The sequence below is a fragment of the Ricinus communis genome, chromosome 5 (assembly GCF_019578655.1).
Source record: "Ricinus communis isolate WT05 ecotype wild-type chromosome 5, ASM1957865v1, whole genome shotgun sequence".
NCBI lineage: Eukaryota > Viridiplantae > Streptophyta > Magnoliopsida > Malpighiales > Euphorbiaceae > Ricinus > Ricinus communis.
This window is the reverse complement of record NC_063260.1, coordinates 31,220,227-31,240,417: the sequence shown is the minus strand read 5'-3', so window position 1 is coordinate 31,240,417 and position 20,191 is coordinate 31,220,227. Positions and strand designations below refer to the sequence as shown.

At 34.1% G+C, this 20,191-nt stretch overlaps 5 protein-coding genes and 1 long non-coding RNA gene across 10 annotated transcripts; 1 reads left to right on the top strand and 5 right to left on the bottom strand.

Moving 5' to 3' along the window:
• Nucleotides 1-924: 924 nt before the first annotated feature.
• Nucleotides 925-1,827, bottom strand: LOC8267373 (MYB-like transcription factor ETC1). Its single transcript, XM_002518485.4, has 3 exons — nucleotides 1,618-1,827; nucleotides 1,387-1,471; nucleotides 925-1,299 (listed from the first exon to the last, which is right to left on the bottom strand). The coding sequence occupies exons 1-3, from the start codon at nucleotides 1,667-1,669 to the stop codon at nucleotides 1,212-1,214; spliced, it is 225 nt and encodes a 74-aa protein (XP_002518531.1). The 5' UTR covers nucleotides 1,670-1,827; the 3' UTR covers nucleotides 925-1,211.
• A 1,268-nt stretch (nucleotides 1,828-3,095) lies between these two features.
• Nucleotides 3,096-4,222, top strand: LOC112534762. Its single transcript, XR_003079023.2, has 2 exons — nucleotides 3,096-3,570; nucleotides 3,865-4,222. It is a non-coding gene; the product is annotated as an uncharacterized LOC112534762 (long non-coding RNA).
• Nucleotides 4,223-6,822: 2,600 nt separating this feature from the next.
• Nucleotides 6,823-8,207, bottom strand: LOC107261207 (polyubiquitin). The gene is made up of 2 exons (XM_015718808.3): nucleotides 8,053-8,207; nucleotides 6,823-7,887 (listed from the first exon to the last, which is right to left on the bottom strand). Exon 2 carries the CDS (start codon nucleotides 7,885-7,887, stop codon nucleotides 6,970-6,972), a length of 918 nt encoding a protein of 305 aa, XP_015574294.1. The 5' UTR covers nucleotides 8,053-8,207; the 3' UTR covers nucleotides 6,823-6,969.
• A 1,452-nt stretch (nucleotides 8,208-9,659) lies between these two features.
• LOC8267376 lies at nucleotides 9,660-10,867 on the bottom strand. Its single transcript, XM_048373628.1, has 2 exons — nucleotides 10,658-10,867; nucleotides 9,660-10,091 (listed from the first exon to the last, which is right to left on the bottom strand). The coding sequence occupies exons 1-2, from the start codon at nucleotides 10,865-10,867 to the stop codon at nucleotides 9,660-9,662; spliced, it is 642 nt and encodes a 213-aa protein (XP_048229585.1).
• A 2,270-nt stretch (nucleotides 10,868-13,137) lies between these two features.
• Nucleotides 13,138-14,226, bottom strand: LOC8267377 (ubiquitin domain-containing protein 7SL RNA1). Its single transcript, XM_002518489.3, has one exon. The coding sequence runs from the start codon at nucleotides 14,131-14,133 to the stop codon at nucleotides 13,324-13,326; it is 810 nt and encodes a 269-aa protein (XP_002518535.1). The 5' UTR covers nucleotides 14,134-14,226; the 3' UTR covers nucleotides 13,138-13,323.
• Nucleotides 14,227-15,241: 1,015 nt separating this feature from the next.
• On the bottom strand, nucleotides 15,242-19,947 carry LOC8267378 (tyrosyl-DNA phosphodiesterase 1). 5 transcript variants are annotated; one of them, XM_015718719.3, is made up of 16 exons: nucleotides 19,734-19,947; nucleotides 19,461-19,640; nucleotides 19,120-19,374; nucleotides 18,867-19,025; nucleotides 18,700-18,760; nucleotides 18,508-18,584; nucleotides 18,149-18,406; nucleotides 17,961-18,050; nucleotides 17,686-17,820; nucleotides 17,278-17,427; nucleotides 16,795-16,898; nucleotides 16,378-16,431; nucleotides 16,126-16,216; nucleotides 15,806-15,886; nucleotides 15,554-15,704; nucleotides 15,242-15,484 (listed from the first exon to the last, which is right to left on the bottom strand). In XM_015718719.3, exons 1-16 carry the CDS (start codon nucleotides 19,746-19,748, stop codon nucleotides 15,387-15,389), a joined length of 1,959 nt encoding a protein of 652 aa, XP_015574205.1. In that variant the 5' UTR covers nucleotides 19,749-19,947; the 3' UTR covers nucleotides 15,242-15,386. The 5 variants fall into 5 exon arrangements, with proteins under 5 accessions (XP_015574205.1, XP_015574204.1, XP_015574207.1 ...); XM_015718718.3 differs by having other exon boundaries at nucleotides 19,461-19,643; nucleotides 19,734-19,945; XM_015718721.3 differs by having other exon boundaries at nucleotides 15,560-15,704; nucleotides 19,734-19,945.
• Nucleotides 19,948-20,191: the final 244 nt, after the last annotated feature.

Below are 20,191 nucleotides of genomic sequence, written 5' to 3'. Positions count from 1 at the left end.
ATTATTATTGATTTTTTTTTAAGAAATATTCGGTCTATCATATCATTCATAAAAAAAATATTAAGTGTATGTTGATGTATTGTGAAATTTATATTTGTTGGTTTTTAACCTGCCCGGATAACCAATCCAAATGCTACACCTAACAAATAATGTTACATATGAATACATAATTGATTTGTTTACAATGATATAATAGATGAAATTTACCTTAGAATAAAAAGTATGATGTTATTTGCCAAGTGCCATTTTTTTTAATTAAGCTAATACAAAGCATACGTTTACATGCGAGGTTATTAAATTTTTAGTATGTTGTAGCATTTTTCAAGTTGCGGCCTAGGTGTGCACGTTGAGTTATACATATATAATTTTCTCAACAAAGAATCCGGCATTTAGTCTCAAGTCTGCTACGTCTTCAATTATTCATGGACGTATTTGTGTCTTTCCTTTTCTTAATCTTACCTTCAAGTTTCTCTTCAATAATGCTCATAAGGATTTGAAAGAAAGTATGTACGTGTGCTTCTGTATTATTGCAGCAAATGGTGCGCTATTTATATACAGTGTCTTGTTGTCCTATTTAGCTGTTCGATCTTCTGTCAGTCTGCACCAGTGCATTTTCTTTCGTACCGTTACCAATGGACAGTGAAAGATCAAAAGTTCATTTTCTTTAATACCGTCGTCAATGGGTGGTGAAAGATCAAGAGTGAAAAGATATTTTTGGTTCTGTTGGTTTTCAGTATGTATTAAAACAGAGCTTTCTTGGCGAAAGTTACTAGGCTCCGGACACAGCCCCAACGCTTGGCAAACCCGAACAAAAAGTCTGAAGTCTGTTCTTTTAACCTTATAGTCCAGTTCTTTCCTTGTTTCTTTTCTCAATAAAGTTAAAAAGGAAAAGAGAAAAAAAAAAAGGAAAGGGAAACACTAGAGTTAAAAAGGAATTTCACTAGCATAGAACAATTTGTTTGATGCGCATCCACATGGGCACTTGGTCCCTAATTGAAAGAGGACAAAGCATGAAATAACTTCGAAATTTAAAGACCAAATTGCAACTAGAAAAGAAGGAAAGAACACTAGAATTTTACAGGAGGAGATTCTGGAATCAACTGGTGCCCTTAAATGAACAGAAGCAGAACATGTTCCTGATAACTCTACAAGTGATACTTGTTCCTGTAGAAGACTTAAATGTCCAGCTTAAGTTCTTGGATTTTCAACTTTCATTCACTAGTTGAGTATCTGGAATTCCAGTACTTCTCGATATCCTCCGCTGTTCTCCCAGGAATCCTCCCAGCAATTAGAGACCACCTAATATAACATTTGTTAGAATTTGAGATAAACTACCATATCGAGTCTAAAGACTAGAAATACTGAAGAAACTGTAAACCAACAAACCTCTCTCCGACCAAATTATACATCCTGATGACAAGTGCTTCCTCATCCTCAGAGAATTCGATTTTCGATTCTTGATTCCTTTCCTCTGCACAAAACAACTCAAAGTTAACGCCACAGGATGGAATCCACCGTTCTTGGAATGGGACAACCACTTTCATTCAAGAACTGCAAAAATCTTGGAAGAAGTTAAGCTAGCCAATAACCAAAATAGAATGTTTGAAACTTGAGTACCTTGGGAATCCATATAAGTCTCATCAGAGGTAGAATGTTCAGAATCAGCCATGTGAGAATGGAGTGCGAGACTGCGGCTAGAACACAGTAGCCAAATAGGAACTGGAACTGTAAGCCAATAATAAGGGGGCAGGCTCGTGAGGGTAATATATATAAATGCTTATTTTATTTTTTTGTTAAATTTTACCCTCAAGAGGTTTAGACTGAAAATAGATTATAATGGATGGGGACTGCCATACAATCATACAATAAATATATATAATAAATGGCGATCCAATATAAACTGACATGTGGAAAATAAATAAATTAATGAAAATTATCTACTAACAGGATACACTTTTTTTTACGGTTTACTTGTTTTACATATTAGTCGTATATCAGATTATCATTTATCTGTTTAAACCTTTAACTGATATCTCTCTTTCTTAACTTTTGTTATTGTTAATACACTCAAATTGAAGAATTTGATTTAGTTCACGAATTTATTACTAAATATCGCATCCAATAAAAATCAATTTTTATAAAAATAGTCCATTTTTATAAAATTAGAATAAACATTTTACTTTATCGTAATTTTATTCTAGGATTTCTAATGAAAATATAATCATTTAGTCTTTCCAACTTATTTTATTCTTTTAGAATAATTTGATTTCTGTATCTACAATTATAATTGACTAATAGTTTGTAAGGATAAGTACAAAAATTCAGTATTTGACAACTCTTATTTGTATGCAATATTTTCTTTTTATATAAAAAGAATATATGATTAAAAATTATGATAAAAATAAATATTTTACTGTTAAAAAATATCAATCGCCAAAGATCTAGTCATCTTCATTTAGATCTTACTGAACGAATGGCTTATCAAACCGTAATTTAATAGTTAATTTATAATAAATAAAGATTTATTCATTTTATTCGGATCTCACCGAATTAATGATTTTTTAGATTACGATTTTAATAGTTAATTAATGAAATTAAAATTTATTAAACTTATCAAACATGTACTTATAGATTTAGAATTTAAATACTTTTTTTTTGTGTTATAAGTTATCACTTTTTGTCCAAAGAAAACCACAAAGATCACATAATGAAAATTGTACAACAGGAAACCACAAAACTTTTGTTTCACTTACCCGTACGTTTAAACTTAAGAAAGTTACTTTTATTAAACATGAGTATATCAGGAATGTGTTATATTTGAATGGATAGTGTTGAATCGCTATCAATCTTAATTACGTTAATCAGCACAGTAATATTTCTTAATGACCTTCCTAAATATAGAAAATAAAACATCTTAAATATATTATGAACATAGATCGATTACAATAATACAAGTGATTATTATGAGTTTTTCATAGATTGATCAAAATAATAGAAATTAAGAACTTTAAACTCACAAACATCTTAAAAATGTTAACGTCGGTAAAAATTGAATGAGTAGACTAATTTACTTGGAGGAAATAGAAATGTAAATTCTACTCAAGTTGAGGCTTGATAATAGATTTACTAAAAAAATATAAATGAGCCAAAGCTGAGAAAGATATGGGTAACCCAAGTAATTAAATATGTTAAAGTAGCAGAATAAAGAATGAAGGTTGCTGGAGAAGTGAAGAATGTTAGTTGTGCAACAGGAAGGATTGCAACCTGACTGGTTTGACCGGTAGTAGAGCTCGGCAACTACTTTCGGAGGATAATCGAGAAACATCCTGTGTTCAAGTAGTTGAATTTCACGATCATCATATCATTTTGGTCCTCAGAATTTGAGGGTATTATCTGAGTTTCACATGGCTTCCGTTCAAATATCTGAACCCTCTTAATTTTAAGGGCAGATGTTAAAGTTGAAATCCATCGAGCTGAAAAAGAAAAATAAACAGCTGTAAACAAGTAGAGGAAAAGAAGAATTCGTGGAGGATAATATATATGTGCCCCACTTCATGTCATTGCAGAGAGGTAATGGACAACTACTTGTTTTATTCTGTGTCGACTGTTTAGTAGCATTAACTGGTTTAATGCCAATCAGTTCCATGGATAATGCAAACAATCAATCTCTTAATTACAATTAGGGAACATTAATCTATTCGGTAAAAGCACATGGATTATAAGAATCAGGATTTGTGCATATCCCTAACTGTAGCAGCATCTTCAGTTTCTTTCTTTCTTTCTTTTGCCCCCCGCCGCCCCGTTTTAGCTTACATTACTGTTTCAAGTTATTGCATTTAATTATGCTTCATTACTGTTTCTCAGCACGCAGTCGAGTTTTGGAAATGAATGAAACATACAGAAAACATCTCTGATGCTACTTGAAAACGACAAACAATGGACTGGTACTTGAAAACGACAAACAATGGACTCGACAGTAGTAGACATCAAATATATCAGGTTGTTATTGCTATGCAGATATCAATATCAAACAAGTTTCTCCTTAGAGCATTGAAAGTTTGTTGCGGCCGTCCACAGACAAAGCATCTCCATCAGTAGTCACTTCTATGGACCCAGTAGGCATGGACTAGGATGCTAGTCCGTATGTTGAGATAACATTTTTCAGAGTATTATTTCGTTTTGTGAGCATGGTAATAATCTTATTTACAAATTTAACAAGCTAGTAATCAATTTTGCCCCCTGCTCAGACTTGAATGCAAACTGAAAGTGATTATAGATTCTTGATACTAGCTCGGACTTCTAAATTCAAACTAATGCAATCAGTTACCAGTTTATAATGTGAAAATTTGATGATCTCAGCTGATAGCCAAAAGCAATGATTCATAATCCAAATTTATAGTGAGACACTTGAATGTCTAACAGTAGAGTATGAAATAGCAGACTTATGATACATGAAGAGTGGGCAGATTCAGTTCATATGTTATGTCACAGAGCTCAACTTTGATGCTGCTGCTGCTTAGAATCCATGAATCTTGACATGCTCTTTCTTTACTATACCGGCCTGTTTGCCATGCAATGTAGTGAATAATACTCAAAAATAGAACTACAGAACACAAACATCACTGAAGTGTAGCCACCAAGGAGGCCAGAACATTCTTCCTTTGATCACCATGGAGTTGTAGAACAATGCACAGCGTTCTAACATGTGAGGCCCAGAAATAGCAGGCATGCGCCATGACAAAAACTAATGCAGCAAAAGAAAAACCTGCCCCAGCTCCGGGTCCTGGACAACAGTTCCATTGCAACAGAAATTTATTTTAAAGGTCCTTGAGAATCATGCTATAGCTGAATTACTTCTTCAAACCTTGGACAGTTGTCAGGCTTTTCTTACCATTACACTGTTGTATGCGAATATGCACATATCCCTTGGTCCCAGCACCTGAATCTGCAGTGAATGGATTTGGCAGAACCATACAAGACAATATATGACCTCCACAAGGAGTACATGCTTATTTTCAGTAACTTGGTGCCAATTCATGACCCATTGACAACTGACTTTATTTTCACTGTAATATAGGGGGGATCTTTTTCAGTATGGGAAGAACATTTGTAAATTTTTACCACTGCTAATACCCATGTTATATTATATTACGCTGGTTACTTTCTTTTTCACTGTTAAAAGTCCCTGTAGCAGCAGCACCAAAGAGCTAGAGTTCCAAATTCTAATTTACAACTAGATAATAGATGAAGAAAAGGCATACCAAAGGCAGTAGGAATTTCGATTTCAAGTTCAGACATGAACCTGGGTTCCATCAGGTGAAGGGAAGTAACAAATATTACTTAGCTCTCAAATAAACACTTACAGCTGCAAAAAGGTGCTATAACAATCAGCCAAGCCCGTGACACGAATGTGTCGAACAATAGATATAGAACCTTACAGAAAAACTAGAAGATAACAAGAAGTGAACATTAGACTGAACACACAACATGATAATGCACATTGATGCTCCACATGATGCTGAATCTTGACGGATGGTAAGGAATCCCTTTTAGCAGATTTGGTGCTCATATAGCTAGTAAGCACTTCCGTTTACCCTTCTAAGTCAAAGTATAATCATGATTAACAACATCCATCATGGCCTTGAGATTTTTCAATTACAGAAATTGTGGACATGGTCTTCAAACATTAGAAGACGGGGGGAAATATTACTCTCTTCTACTCAATTTCTATTCTAGGTCACTGGAATTTCTGCTTTTATTTCTGTATATTTTGTTCATCCGCTTGACATTCATTTCAGAATTAGGGGAAGATACATCTATATGATGTGCAAGGAATTTTATAAAACCAAGTTCGAGAATTAAGAAATGATAAACGCAAGGAAAAATGTCTAACCGCTGACTAAATATCAGAAAGTAGCATTCAAAATGTTTAGACTCCACCCGTTTCACTAAGGATGGCCTCTCTATCGAGCCACGAGAAATAACTACATGGAAAATTATCTGCAACGAAGTACCACCCCATCATTTGTCTAACAATATGGTTCATAAGTACAGCATTCCTTTATTTCCTAAAGAGTGCAGTATTTATTGTAATCCTGAGATGGATAGTAGTTAAAGCAGAAAACATGTGACGGCCATCTGCTTTAAGTAGAGAAATGCACAAAACTCAACTATTTAACATCTCTTGCTTGATAATAATAGTAAAGGAAAAGGAAATCTGGAAATTTTGTTATTAAGATTAATAACCATACAAAAGATCGCTTGAAATGGCTTTATCTTTTATATCCAATATATCTCTCTTACATGACATTGTTTTGAGGCGGGTGTTGCACCATTTGCATAACACAACACAACTGAAGAAACTGTTCTCTAGCAATCAATTCATTTGCATATCAAACATTACAGAACACAATTGAAGAAATTGATTTTGTGATTATCACGAAGATCCAAGTGAAAATTTACACATAAAGCTTCAACCGATTCAATTCAACTACAACAACAATGACGAAGGTATATGAGAATAATAGGAAAATGAGAGGATTGAAAATCAGAAATGTCGAGAACAAAAAATTACCTGATCAAAGAGAGAAGGTCAAAGGCCCTTTGTCTATTTTATATTGCAGAGAGATCCTCTTGGGCACTAATTTAGTCTCCACCTGCCTTTTAGTTTTCATAAATCCAGCTACCTTAGAGTTGACATATATCTCCTGCACAATTCGTTCAATCTTTAAATGAATGGGAATGAAGAACTGAAAATTAGCACAGGTCAAACTCAATTTGCTTAGTTTTGTTCAAATACAAGGAATAAGGGGAAATAATAGAGACGGAGAAAAAACTGCACTTTTTTATTTAATGAACGAAAACTAAAGCATTACATCCAGGATAAACAGAAAGACCAATTAGGCCCTCCAGAAAACAAACACACATAATAGAAACCCCAATCATGGAATTCCAATTCCAATTCCACACTTAAAAACCACCGCGCAGACGCAAGACAAGGTGAAGAGTAGACTCTTTCTGGATATTATAATCAGCCAAGGTCCTTCCATCTTCAAGTTGCTTCCCAGCAAAAATCAATCTCTGCTGATCAGGAGGAATCCCTTCCTTATCCTGAATCTTAGCCTTAACATTATCAATAGTATCGCTACTCTCCACCTCCAAAGTAATAGTCTTTCCAGTCAAAGTCTTAACAAAAATCTGCATCCCTCCACGAAGCCTTAACACAAGGTGAAGTGTTGATTCCTTCTGAATGTTATAATCAGCCAAAGTCCTTCCATCTTCAAGCTGCTTTCCTGCGAAAATCAACCTCTGCTGATCTGGTGGAATCCCTTCTTTGTCTTGAATCTTCGCCTTGACATTATCGATTGTGTCACTGCTTTCTACCTCCAAGGTAATGGTCTTTCCCGTCAAGGTCTTAACAAAAATTTGCATACCTCCACGGAGACGAAGCACAAGGTGAAGTGTTGATTCTTTCTGGATATTATAATCAGCCAAAGTACGCCCATCTTCAAGCTGTTTTCCAGCAAAGATTAGCCTTTGCTGATCTGGGGGAATTCCTTCTTTGTCCTGAATCTTTGCCTTGACATTATCAATAGTGTCGCTGCTCTCAACTTCAAGAGTAATGGTCTTTCCCGTCAAGGTTTTGACGAAGATCTGCATGCCACCGCGGAGACGGAGGACAAGGTGGAGGGTTGATTCTTTTTGAATGTTATAATCGGCTAAGGTGCGGCCGTCTTCGAGCTGTTTTCCTGCGAAGATGAGACGTTGCTGGTCTGGTGGGATTCCTTCCTTGTCTTGGATTTTGGCTTTCACGTTGTCTATTGTGTCGCTGCTCTCCACCTCCAGAGTGATGGTCTTTCCTGTGAGGGTTTTCACGAAAATCTGCATCTGTATTACAATAAAATAACAAACCCTAAATTAGCAATTCAAGAAATTGAGATAGGTCAGTATTAGAAAAGCTAAAAGCAATTAATCAAGAATAAACCAACATCCGATGTTTAATTTATAAAACCCCGAACAACAATAAAGATTGGAACTGAACTCAAAAGTTACCTTGAAGGATTCTTTTTTTTTTTCTTTTTTGAAGCGTTTCAACAAGAAAAGATTGATGATGATAAAAAGGGCGGATTGGATAGGAAGTGAATTTGAGTGTTTAATTTATAGAAGAAGAGGAAGCCGGATTCGTCACGCCAACGCTGGCATCCAGGCAATGGGTTTTGAACACGTCTACGAATGACGTGTCGTGCCCCAGTTGACACGGATAAGGATAGCGTCAAGTAGCCGTTAGGAATCCGCCGTTAACGAGGTTTAGGTGAGCGGCTTGTACGGGACCCATTTCAATTTTTATGGACTGTGTGAGACCATTAACGTCGTTAAGAAAAGCGACGGAAAAGGATTAATGAAAGTTAATTAATTAATAGGAAAATGGGCGATTAATCATTGCTGGTGGGTCACATCACATGGATTGCAATTTGCAAGTTTACCTTTTGTTGTCAAATGGGTTAGTGGGAATCTAATCATTTTCCTTACTTTAGGTTTGGTAGGTTGGGGTTTAAAGTCATGGTCACCATCTATTTTTAAATTTATAATGAACATAAAATAGATTAGACGCTTAAAATATGAAGCAACGGGCCGGGCTTAATTTGGAGCAACTTTTTATGTTTGTATCATTTGATCAAATACGATATTAAGGCTTGGGCCGAGCCGGGTTGTATCACATTCTCCTTTGTCGCTGTGTTCAGATCTTTTAGACGTTGCTGCCAAAACGGATTGCTCATATTATTGGCGACATTGCATCAGCACAAGCGGCTGCCGCATCAGAACAAGCCGATCCACGAATGAAAACAGAGAACTCTGAAGTCGCACCAAGCTTTTATCGAAATATTGCACCTACTTGGTCGTCTTTGCCCCAAGAATTTATGTTTAAACTACAGAAGTTATTTTTGACAGGGTTCTTGAGGAAGCTTATGAAATTAGGCAAAGCCGATGCTGGAGAAACTATAATGGAAAGAAGCGCCACACTAGTGCAGATTCTGATTGAAGGAATAGATAATGAAGAGCTAGGATGGAAGATTTTGGCTGATTCATAGGCAGAATTGATTCTGTTTGTAGCTCCCTCAGATGATGTAGTTGCTCATACAGAGCTTCTAGCCAGGGGTGGAGGGTTTGTGATCTAGCCAGGGATGGAGGGTTTCTTACACACTTGGGCTTTGCTCTCTCATGCTGGCATATGTGCAACAAGTTTTGAACAATGCACGCTTTCTTTGTGCTTGCGCTTGTTCAAAAGATAATGGGTCAATACATTTTGTAAATCTGTAGCCTCCATCTTGTTTACAAGAAGGTTCTGAGACACTAGAGATATTGTCCTATAATAGGCCATGAGATGGTTCTTAAGACAAAAGCTTGACCCAAGATGTGCATTCCATTTATGTTGTATTAGAATGTCTAGGAGACTGCATTATTAAATAAAATTTATATGATATAACTGGTGTTACTGAAATCTCCAATGTATATATAAAACAATGTTAAATATAATTTATCTTCTTGCAGTTCTGTGACCATCCATGAAATTGGTTTTATAAGTTAAATACCAGAAAGAACTACTCATATCCTTAAACTAGATCTTTATTTCATTCTATTTCTTCGCCTCTACTATCCATTTATTCCCCATAGACATAAACTATTCTACTAGTATCAATGGAATGATACTCCAAAGATTGATCTTCATCAAGGAACTCAGCCGAGATATCTGTTGTGAAGTTCAGTTTTGTCTTGTCAAGGCCATATTTTATCTCAAGTTTCTGCTTCACTTCTTTCACTGTCATGGCCTCATGGACTGTTAAGCTGTACTCCTGATATCTTCCATACATCAGCATCTCAAACTTGCAATAAACATTGATAGGATTGTAACCAACATTGTAAGTTTGCATTTTTATTTCATCTGCCATTTCTTTTCCGTAAACCAGCGCTTGGTTCTCTACTGGGATACCAAATTGCTTCTCAACCGCGCTTTTTAGGTTCAGAACAGTTGCCCTGTCAGAAACTTTACATGAGCGAACTTCATAGCCATATACTACCCTGTAAGTCCTAACCTGCCAAACACAAAGGATCAGAAATTATGAATTAGCATAAAATCTAATAATGTCCAACAGTTAAAGCACGGAGAGAGCTTTATGTTTGATAGGTAAAATGAGTTTTAATAGAGCTTGAGGCCTGCAATCCCCAAGAGCAGAGAAAGAAGAAAAAGAAGAAGAAGAACGCTGCGTGTATAAAATTTAGTAGAATGGATGTATTTATAGAGCCAAAATAGTAACAGTTTAATACAACTTTCATTAAATCATTTAAGAGATATCTTCTCCGCTAGATAAACGTTAGAGCAAAAGAATAGGTGATTGAGTTGTTATAAAATACTAAGCCAGCAACAGAATAGGTAATTGAGTTGTTATAAAATACTAAGTCAGTTTTAGGCCCAAGCTCAGAGGAGGGAAATTCACATATTTATACTTGAATTATTACGGGTGCAAGCTCAGCACCCTAGAAAGCCCTGTATAAGTCTAAAAATAAAGTTTGGTTTATAAATTAAAATAAAATCTTTTGTTGAAATATTAAACATATATCCGACAACAGTTTAGAGTTAATTGCTAACTTAATAACTCGCCTTCTGGAGAACCATTGGGCTATCACTATCCATTTGATAATCTTCAACTTTGAAATGATCTTCCAGGCGGTCTCCATCACAGAGAAATTGCTGGTCCTCTTCTGCAATACTTAGCAGGTCCTTAACTGCCACTTTCATGTCATAAACAGTTGCATCTTGCGGAAGAGTCAATTTGTACCACTCACCTTGGTACCCAAATCGGACTTTCATCTGAAAGAGTACAAATAAATATGTAACTGCACAAATCAAAGTTAGCAACTAGCCACATTTTACTTTACATGGAATTCATCTACAATACAATATATTACCTTGACTAGTCTTTCTAAGTAGAGAAGTATCAAATTCGTTGTTTTTTGTTTTTCTTTCCCTTTTCCCAGATTCTAAGCTACTATATAGTATATACAGATGCAAATAACAAAATCTGTTGTTGGGTTTTCTTAAGCTGTGTGGTCATGGATTAAGGATGATTGTTTCAAAATAATTTGAATGTTATGTTTGGTCTGCTGCAAAAGATGTGAAATTCACCACCATCTCATGCACTTTTTCCTTTTGTACTATACACAGCACACCATCAACATGAAAAACTAGTGTGATTGTGTTGTAGGATAATAACTAATATTTATTGAATTTCAATTTATTTTCTTTCAATCATTTAATTTCAATTGTATTTTAATTTGACATGTGAATTTTTCATTGACAAAGTAATTAAATTATTACTAAAATTAAAATTAAATTATTTTTCTTTTGAAAGAAGGCACCAAGAACTTTAATTATTAGATTAAAACAAATTAAAGTCTTATATCATTTATATTAGTTTTCGTGAATTTGATTCCATAAGTAATTGAGTATTCCCTTAAGAAAATGATCTACTGTCTCACTAAAATCATTTTCCCAATTGCATGTTCATTATTTAGCACATAATTTTAGAATGCCATTTGAGTAAAGAGTAGTCACTACAAAGAAACATTAACTATTAGTAGACAAAAATAAAGAAATTTTTACATTATTCTTACACTTATAATACTCATTGCATATATACATATACAAATACACATACATGGTGAGGCGGAATGATTTCAGAGCCTTGTTGAATTCTATAATCATGCAGACTTACTTGATCTAGTAGACTCTCTTCATTGAAATATAGCTCTTGCCAGGCTGTCTAACGCCTAGCAATCCTTCAATGTGATCTTCAAGGTTAAGAATTGTTGGATTTGATTCTGGAATTATTACAAAGAATCTGGCTTCACCACGGACAATGGTCTATATATATATATATATATATATATATATATATATATGGAACAGCAAAAGGGTCAATTAACTATATCAAATGTGAGCTTAAATAAATAATAATAGGAAGAAAGTATGACAGTGAATTCTATATTGCATAATCACCTCAGTTTTACACCCACTTATATTTTGAACTACTGTGTTTTTATAGTTTTTGCCACACCATTTCCTTTATCGGACAGTTCAAAGATGATTGTAATGATTTTCTGTTTCATTCCCTTTCAGAGTTACAAATAAAAGCTACGATATTAGCCTACATTCATATCCTTCCGCTTTAAGGGATGTTTTCTCTTTAGTTTCAATATGGCTGGGCACTCTAACATCACAGATGGATTTTTGTATAGTTCATTCTTTGTATACTAAAAAGACAAGTCGATAAAATCTATGATTTTCTTTTTATCATTTATTGAAATGGTGTGAATTCTAAAAACCTATTTTATCGAATCATTATTTTAATAAATTAAATTTTTTTAAATTTCATATTTCTATATTTCGTACCATAGAATTTAAGTCTCGGCCCAAACAGGCTTAATGTTTTAGTTTAATCTTTATTTTTTTAAAATCATAATGTAACAAAAAAAAAATAATTTATATTTTTGAATATTTTATAATTTTATATTAAATGGTTTATATATTATTAATTATTTGAAACTAGTAAAATCTATGTCAATTCCTATATATACATATATATTAATTAATTATTAATTTATTATATAAATTGGAATATAAAACTTGACTGTTAAATTTTATTTCTTTTGTTAACTTTTGTAAATTATATCACAAAAGATATCATTAACTTTTGTAGGGAATAAGAATTGTATATAAGAATTGAGTAAATTATATTGGCGGTCACTAAATTTTTTTATTTTATAATAAATAAACACTAAATTTTTAATTTATAACTAAATAGTTGTTAAACTTTAATTTTAATAAAATTAATAAATTTTGTAACACATTTAAGGATAAATTATATAGATGGTTATTCAAATTTAGACCTTTTTGATAAAAATATAACATTACTTTTGATTTATTACAAAAAGATACTATTTATTTATCTTTTAAAATAAAAATTTTAATATTTTTTTTATAAAGTGTAAAGTTTGGTGAGCGCATATATAATTTATTCTCAAATTTACTAAAAGAACTCATTGGTATTACTAAAATTATAATTCGATAACCATTTATACTAAAATTATAATTCAATAACCATTTATAAAGTGTATATAAAGTGTATATAAGACAGCATGCTCTAAATATCAGCAGTCCCAAAACACCCAAAGCAAATTGCTAAATAGACTTGAAGGACAAAAATATATTAATTGCTAATGCTGTAATCAAATCAAATTACCCCATGACTGAGTGATATAAGAAAACTAGGATCCTCCAGTAACACTTCCATTAAAGATCTCAATTGTATCCCCTTGGCAAACATGGTGCCATCGAAACGACCTATCGTCATCCATTACATTCTGCTTATATATGAAAAAGTACCCTTCTTGTGGAAGATGAAAATGCAATCTCTGGTGCAACTTCTGCAGCTCTTTTCTTAGCTCCCCAACATTATCTGATGCGTTAACTTCTACTGGTATCTTCTGAGTCCCGCACTTGGTCAACACCATCAGCTTCAGCTTCTTCGTTCCTGCAGTTGGCCCTCCAGACCCTGTACCTAAACCAGTGGGCGATGGCCTTATATTGACACTGATTTCACTGTTATCTAACAACTCAGATTCGCGTAAAGACCGATTATCAAGCAATTCTCCATTGCTTGACTGGAGAACTAACCTGCTGACTGGAACAGATTCTATTTCATGTATCTTCTCTTTTAAACGTAAGATGGTGTCATTGACATCCATTTCTATAGGGACATGCAATTTGGAAGATGGAATCTTGATGCTGAGTTGAATTTTCTTGGAAGGCGGTGATGATTCTTCGGTCTTGATTTGTGGTTTAGTTTCGTCGTTGTCTGGGGCTATAAGGAGCTGAATGTGAGAGTTATGGAGAATCTCACAGTATTCTATATCACGTTCATCTTGAAGAACTTGGCCATTAAAAACTAGGGTTTGTTTGTTGATGGGTATGTCTTGGTACTTTTGTATCTTTTCTTTGATTTCTAGGACTGTATCAAAGTAACCCAATTCAATGGAGAATTGTCTGCCTTTGGGTGTTTCAAAGAAGACATCCATTGAAAGTGGTGACTGAAAAGAATCAGTAGATAAAGAAGGGCTTTTTTGAGTGTAGTTGCAACAGTATCCGATATTGTCTAACTGCAAACCTATTTCAATGGTGAATGATGAACGGTGGTATGTATACATATATATATATATATATATATATATATATATATATATATATATATATATTATATTTATTCCTTCATTAATTTCTGCAGAATTGAACATTTGAAAATGAGATATGAATTTTTGAAAAATGCCATAAAAAAGTGTTCAGATTCTTCTCCTGGCACCAACTAAACTGTGTTACCTTTTGTAATCTGGCTGTCAGATTATCTTTTGTTTTTATTGCAATATATTATTTGATTGGGATATTATTTCCTTTATTTTCCTTTTTCATTTATATCTGGATTTAATGACTGTTATAATTGAAAATTTTTCAAATCACAAAACATGATTTTTTTTTTTCTTGGCGTGTTTAAAATAATTACATAAGAATTCTTCCATAAATACAAAATCTAAAGGGTAAATTTGTCTATAATAAGTATATACATGATATTTAGATTACATATATCTTCCGCAATAAATATAAAAGCAAATATATTCGTTGACTAAATTTGGTAATAAAAACCCACATTACATGCATACACGGCAAAAACTTAAATTGAGATTTTCTTCACATCCTCCTCCCTCGTATTTAAATATTTTATACGTTATAATTAAATAATTAATATATATTAATTTTTTAAATTTAATAAAAATATATATATATTATTTATTTATCAATTTAATATATAAATAAAAATATAAATCTACAAGAGATAAAAAAAAAAAAATTTTAAATTTAAAACATATATCCGAAGTAGAAATTTATTTTAATTTCCCACTAAATAATTATCTGGAGTATAAATTTTTTCTGATTTTCCCAACACTATCATGATCCCATCAAAAGAAATCCTTAATTAATCACATCCTATTTTGTATTGCCGTATTCAAATTTATGATCTTTATTTTTATTTTATTTTATTTTAACTTTTTTCAAATTGGTTTGCTAATCCTTCATCATCTTAAATTGATCAAATTGATGATGTCCGTGCAGTGATTATCGATTTGTCAAGCATACAATCAACAATGGAGAACATTATTGATTAATTTGTTCCTAGCATAATACCTGCCTGTGGAAGCATTTCTCAACTTAATTCCTCCATTTTGAGAAGGAAGACACTACTTAAACGTCGAAAATACAAATAAACAAAAGTCAAAAGTCAAGAATCCAGAGAAGTATAAAGCTGTACAAGCCTAGGCCAAACTTGACCATAAACATCCTTCTTGCTGTATCGCCGGTCCCAAGACCAGGGAACATCTGCAGATAGGATATGAAAGAGTTAGATAAATAATGCAACAATCAATAACGCCACGAGTAATAACAGACCTTCACCTTCGGAAGAGTATGGTTGAGGAGGCAGCTCATAAGGTACAGGCAGTGGAATTACTTGGGATGATGGATCTTTAGGTCCTTGCCACATCAAAGTCACTAGTTCTGTTTTCGGCTCTTCAGAATCTGCTAATAATCCATATTCATCCTGAAATTCAGACGAGTTAGCTATTCTCTTAGCTTCAGTAAATATTAAGTGAAAACACCTGCACATATTTGATAATCCAAAGGCCAAGATGTAGTCACTACCTCTGATCTAGCTCCATGGTCTGTACAAGAAAGCCTACAACCATGATTTTTATAGGAAGATGGTAAGAAGAGCACCCCCAGCTGAGATGAATCATACAAGATGCATAAAGTAAGGCCCCAAGGCTTCCAAGGGCAGAAACTGTAGGATTCCCTCAGACTAAAAATTGTGAGACTAAATAAATAGTAGAATAAAAAGAAAATGGTTCAGCTCCCTGTCTATAATCTCCTGGCTATCGTACATGTAAAACATGCTATTTATAAGATTTATATATTTCATCTTAGTTTTAATGTTCTAGACAATACACTTCTCATACACGTACCTCATAGGAACGAATCATCAACTGAGAATTATTCTTTTGCAAAGCCCCCCAGGCTGCTTTGCTTAGATTTGCTGATGTTAGCAATAACCAACTGTTTGGAGAAGTACAAATAGAGGATCGACAAACAAAGATTAATCAGGCTTCTTGAAGTAATTTTTGCTCTTCTTTTGAGCTAGATAATGCTTCGACAGCAATGCATAAGCATATAAGACTAATAGAATGACATTTGATTCATCTGACAGTAACACTTACGCAAGTTTCTGACCATTATAGCGAGTGAAAGTCTTTATATGTGGCATTGCACGGCTGAAAGGATAAAATTCAGAAAGTAAGTATCTCACCCAGGCACATGAGTTTGCATGTTCACAATTTTTCTTTTTTGCGGGGGGTTGGGGGATCCCATGCAAATGCTAATGTCTTCATTCAGACTTTGCAATGATCAAAGCAAACAAAAGCAGATACTACACTTATCCTTTTCCCTAAGATGATAGAAGTATAGCCATTAATTTCTTCAGTTTAGCTTTACCCCAAAAGAATTTAAGATAAAACAACTGTAATTGACCTCCCATTGACATAACTAAAATGCTGATGGACATCCAATGAAATTGCATGACTCCAATTTGCGTCTTACAATCCAAGAAGTCATGAAAGGATTCCAAAGATGTGTACCAGCGGCCACTGTGTGTAGCCTTCCATTTTGACCAATACTTCTTTAAAATATCTTTCTCCACGTTCTTCAATGGACTTGGGATGGCATTTCCAGCTGCATAACCCTGGATGAGTGTAAAAAGTCAAAACCAGACAACTTCTATTGGCAAGTGAATAAGGTTTGAATGATAAAACTGATACCATTCGTCTCCATTTCATGTTTAATAGAAGATGACATATGAAAGCAAAGAGGACCCTATCAGGTGGAACTTTTCATCCAAACCTCTTTGTTTGGAAAACAACTCAGGTTTTAAGGTGTGAAATTCATTGCCTATTTGTTGTATATGCCATCCATTATATGCATCCCTATGGAACCAAACGTCTAGATAGCATATATTTTGGTTCATCTAAAGCCAACTTTCAAATCTCAAAATTATTTGACACATAATCATAGAAGTTACTTATGGTGAAAAAGGCTCACAGAAAAGACCTGCTTGTTAGTACCTCTAAAGAGCATCTGACATCTTCCACTGTAGGCCATATTATTCTAGGCTCGCCAAGACCAAGAGGTGTTCTATCTTCTGAGAGTCCAGATGACAATGAGGTAGCCAGCTCAGTCATCCACTTTGCATCCAGCGAACCAAGGGAAGAGAACTGCAACAAAGTAAGAATACAGCATAATTTAGCTAAAATATCTTAAAATGGTATTAATATAAGCAGAAAAATCAAGGACGAGGTCCAGAAAAAATCCAATCTAAAATTTTCCACCTTGAAGGATGGGAAGAAGGTATAGACAAAGATGACATATTATTTTATATCAGCACCTGGTCATTACAAACAACTAGCCTTGATGTTCACCTCAATTCAATACCACCATTAACACGGCCAAGGATGAGTCCACCAAATTCATACCTGATATGCAAGAGGAGAATTCTTAAATTCCTTTCTGAAGGTGCATTCCTGGAGAACACTCCGTAATTTCATATGTCCCCACTTTTTCAGGTTGGGCCCAGTATGATACCCAGGAACAGATGCAATTAACCTAACCTGAGAATTAAGAACTCCGTCTATAAGTTACCACTTAAAGGATGGTAGACAGTCTTTGGCATCATAAAGGAAAGAGTACTAAGCATTCAACAGAACATACACCCACTACGAATTAAATGAAAGAGAAAGTGAAAAGATACCGCTGCAGTGCTATAATCAAACTTCTTGAAAAAGGAAGGGTTGATAGTGAAGCTACCAAGGGCTGGTAACTTAACAGTGAATTCTGGCCACTGTAAACATTTAAGTAAAAGCAATAAGTTATCTCAAAAGAAATCCCTATGTAAAATGTTCCTATCTTATTACATATTCAATTTACATATGGTAGTACCTTCAATGTATTAAGATAATCAACCAAGTCATTTTCGAATCCACATCCTTTGGTTTGACTCTTTTCATCCTTCCAGGGAAAATCTTGCATCCATAAGCCTTGGGTTTTGTTGTTCCAGTCGACATATATTAAATTAGCAGTATGTACAATGATTCTCATTCCTCGTGGATAGACAAGAAGCATGGCCTTAGAATGGTGTGTCCCAAACGAAATGGGCAGTGGGGGTTTATGCAGAATCCAATTTGCAGGCTTGGTTCTCTAGAAACAATCAATGCTAACAGAGTCAAAGTCCAGATTCCAATATAAAGTTAAACATGCAAGAATAGAGACTAATACAATCATGAGGATCTAAGGAAAACCTTCATATGTTCAAGTGTACCATCGCCCTCCCCATGAAGAACCAAGACGTTAGGTACTTTTGCAAGTGCTGGACATGCTGCAACAGGTAAAGCAGCAACACAAATATTATTAAAAAAACAAAAAAAAAAAAAAAAAACAAACAATCAATATATGCATTTGATAACAGATATCGCAGAGTTAGAAATACTAACCAGACATCAACCAATCAATATCCACCATGTAATTTGAAAGAACAGCAAAAACAATATCCCCCTACCAAAGAAACCAATTATCATCAGAACCAACTTATCAGAAGAATGCAAATTAAAGAAAGCTCAAAAGGCAAAAAATAAATTTTGCATGACCAATCGGATAATACCTGAATTACATCAGTTATAGAAACGCAAGAAGTATTAGCCCAAGCTGGTAATCCTTTCACTTTCATTAGCCGAAATGTTAATGGCAATTTATCATCATTGACATTAAATTTACCAATTGCCTCCTCACTATTTTTAGCTCCATTACATTCTCCCTCACCCTAGAGAATTAGCGCACACATTATTACAAAAATGTCTCAGTAACAGCTAGCTGTTAATTAAAATAGAGTAAAAGAAAAGTAAGAATTACAATACCTTTGAGCTGCTGCTAGCAACATGACGTGCCTTCTTCCGAGTAGGTTGATCGCTTTCATTGTTAGAATGTCTCTTTGGTGTATTAGGAGAAGATGAGCTAGGATTAATATTGTGATTAGACAAAACCTCGTATTTGAAGAAATGGTGACCAGGTATTAACTCTATAACGTCGCCGCTGTTTATCGACGCTTTCTCTCCAGGACTCAACTTCTTTCTCTGATCACCGGATTTAATGACAACCGGATTGGTACCTTCCTATGAATTTATTTCATTTTCTTTTAAAGTTAAAGTCCGAATGTTTAACCAAAATAAAAAAATAAGTAAAGAGAAAAAGAAATTACGGGAGTTAAAAAGGCAGAGCCATCGACGGACGTGGTTAAAGAGAGGTGGTTGCGGCTGAGTCTTTTATCGGAGACGGACACGTGGCTGCGGCCTATGGCGTTAGGGCCTTCGGAGAGAGATATTTTTGGAATTGAAGTGTCTTCTTCTAAATTGAGTTTAAGAGGAACTAGAAACCCAATCTTCTGAATGTCAAATACAAGATAGAAAGTTTTAGAGGAATGTCGAAGAAGGAAACTTTGCAGAAATTTAAAATTGTAAGAACAAAAACTTACCTGAGAGTAAGACATTTGATTATAGTAGATAGACAGGAGCTTTCCTCTCTGGTCAATAGGAGCTCCGACTTCTCAGTTCTGTTTGTTTCGGAGACCAAGACGAGTTGTCCAGTTGCACTTGCACCTTCCATACGGTGGCATTTATGATCCCGTGAAACAACGTCGTTTTTTAGGGAAAGGATTTTACTTTTCGAGCCATTCTCTTTTTTTGAACTTGAGACCGGAGCTCCATAGAGCTGTTTCACTGAACCAAATACTAAAGTATTTTAGAGCCGTTTTTCTTTTGCTCAAAGACCAAATAAACTCAAATATTTTAGCATTTTTTTAGATTATCTACATTTTCTAATTTTAATAAATTATTTTAATTTAAAAAATTAATAAATTAGCTTATATCTATGATTGATGTATCTACCATTTGAAAAAATAATAATTTTTCTAATTATTTATATTATTTCTGA

Excerpts from the sequence above, each read along its gene's own strand:
- LOC8267373 (XM_002518485.4), bottom strand. The coding sequence starts at position 1,669 with ATGGCTGATTCTGAACATTCTACCTCTGATGAGACTTATATGGATTCC. Across the intron at positions 1,472-1,617 it reads GACTTATATGGATTCCCAAG|AGGAAAGGAATCAAGAATCG; the intron begins GTACTCAAGTTT and ends TGTTTTGTGCAG. Across the intron at positions 1,300-1,386 it reads TATAATTTGGTCGGAGAGAG|GTGGTCTCTAATTGCTGGGA; the intron begins GTTTGTTGGTTT and ends ATGTTATATTAG.
- LOC107261207 (XM_015718808.3), bottom strand. The coding sequence starts at position 7,887 with ATGCAGATTTTCGTGAAAACCCTCACAGGAAAGACCATCACTCTGGAG.
- LOC8267378 (XM_015718718.3), bottom strand. Across the intron at positions 17,821-17,960 it reads TTGATTATAGCACTGCAGCG|GTTAGGTTAATTGCATCTGT; the intron begins GTATCTTTTCAC and ends CTTAATTCTCAG. Across the intron at positions 15,887-16,125 it reads TGATGATTCGTTCCTATGAG|CTGGGGGTGCTCTTCTTACC; the intron begins GTACGTGTATGA and ends GATTCATCTCAG.
- LOC8267377 (XM_002518489.3), bottom strand. The coding sequence starts at position 14,133 with ATGGATGTCTTCTTTGAAACACCCAAAGGCAGACAATTCTCCATTGAA.
- LOC8267376 (XM_048373628.1), bottom strand. The coding sequence starts at position 10,867 with ATGAAAGTCCGATTTGGGTACCAAGGTGAGTGGTACAAATTGACTCTT. Across the intron at positions 10,092-10,657 it reads GCCCAATGGTTCTCCAGAAG|GTTAGGACTTACAGGGTAGT; the intron begins GCGAGTTATTAA and ends TGTGTTTGGCAG.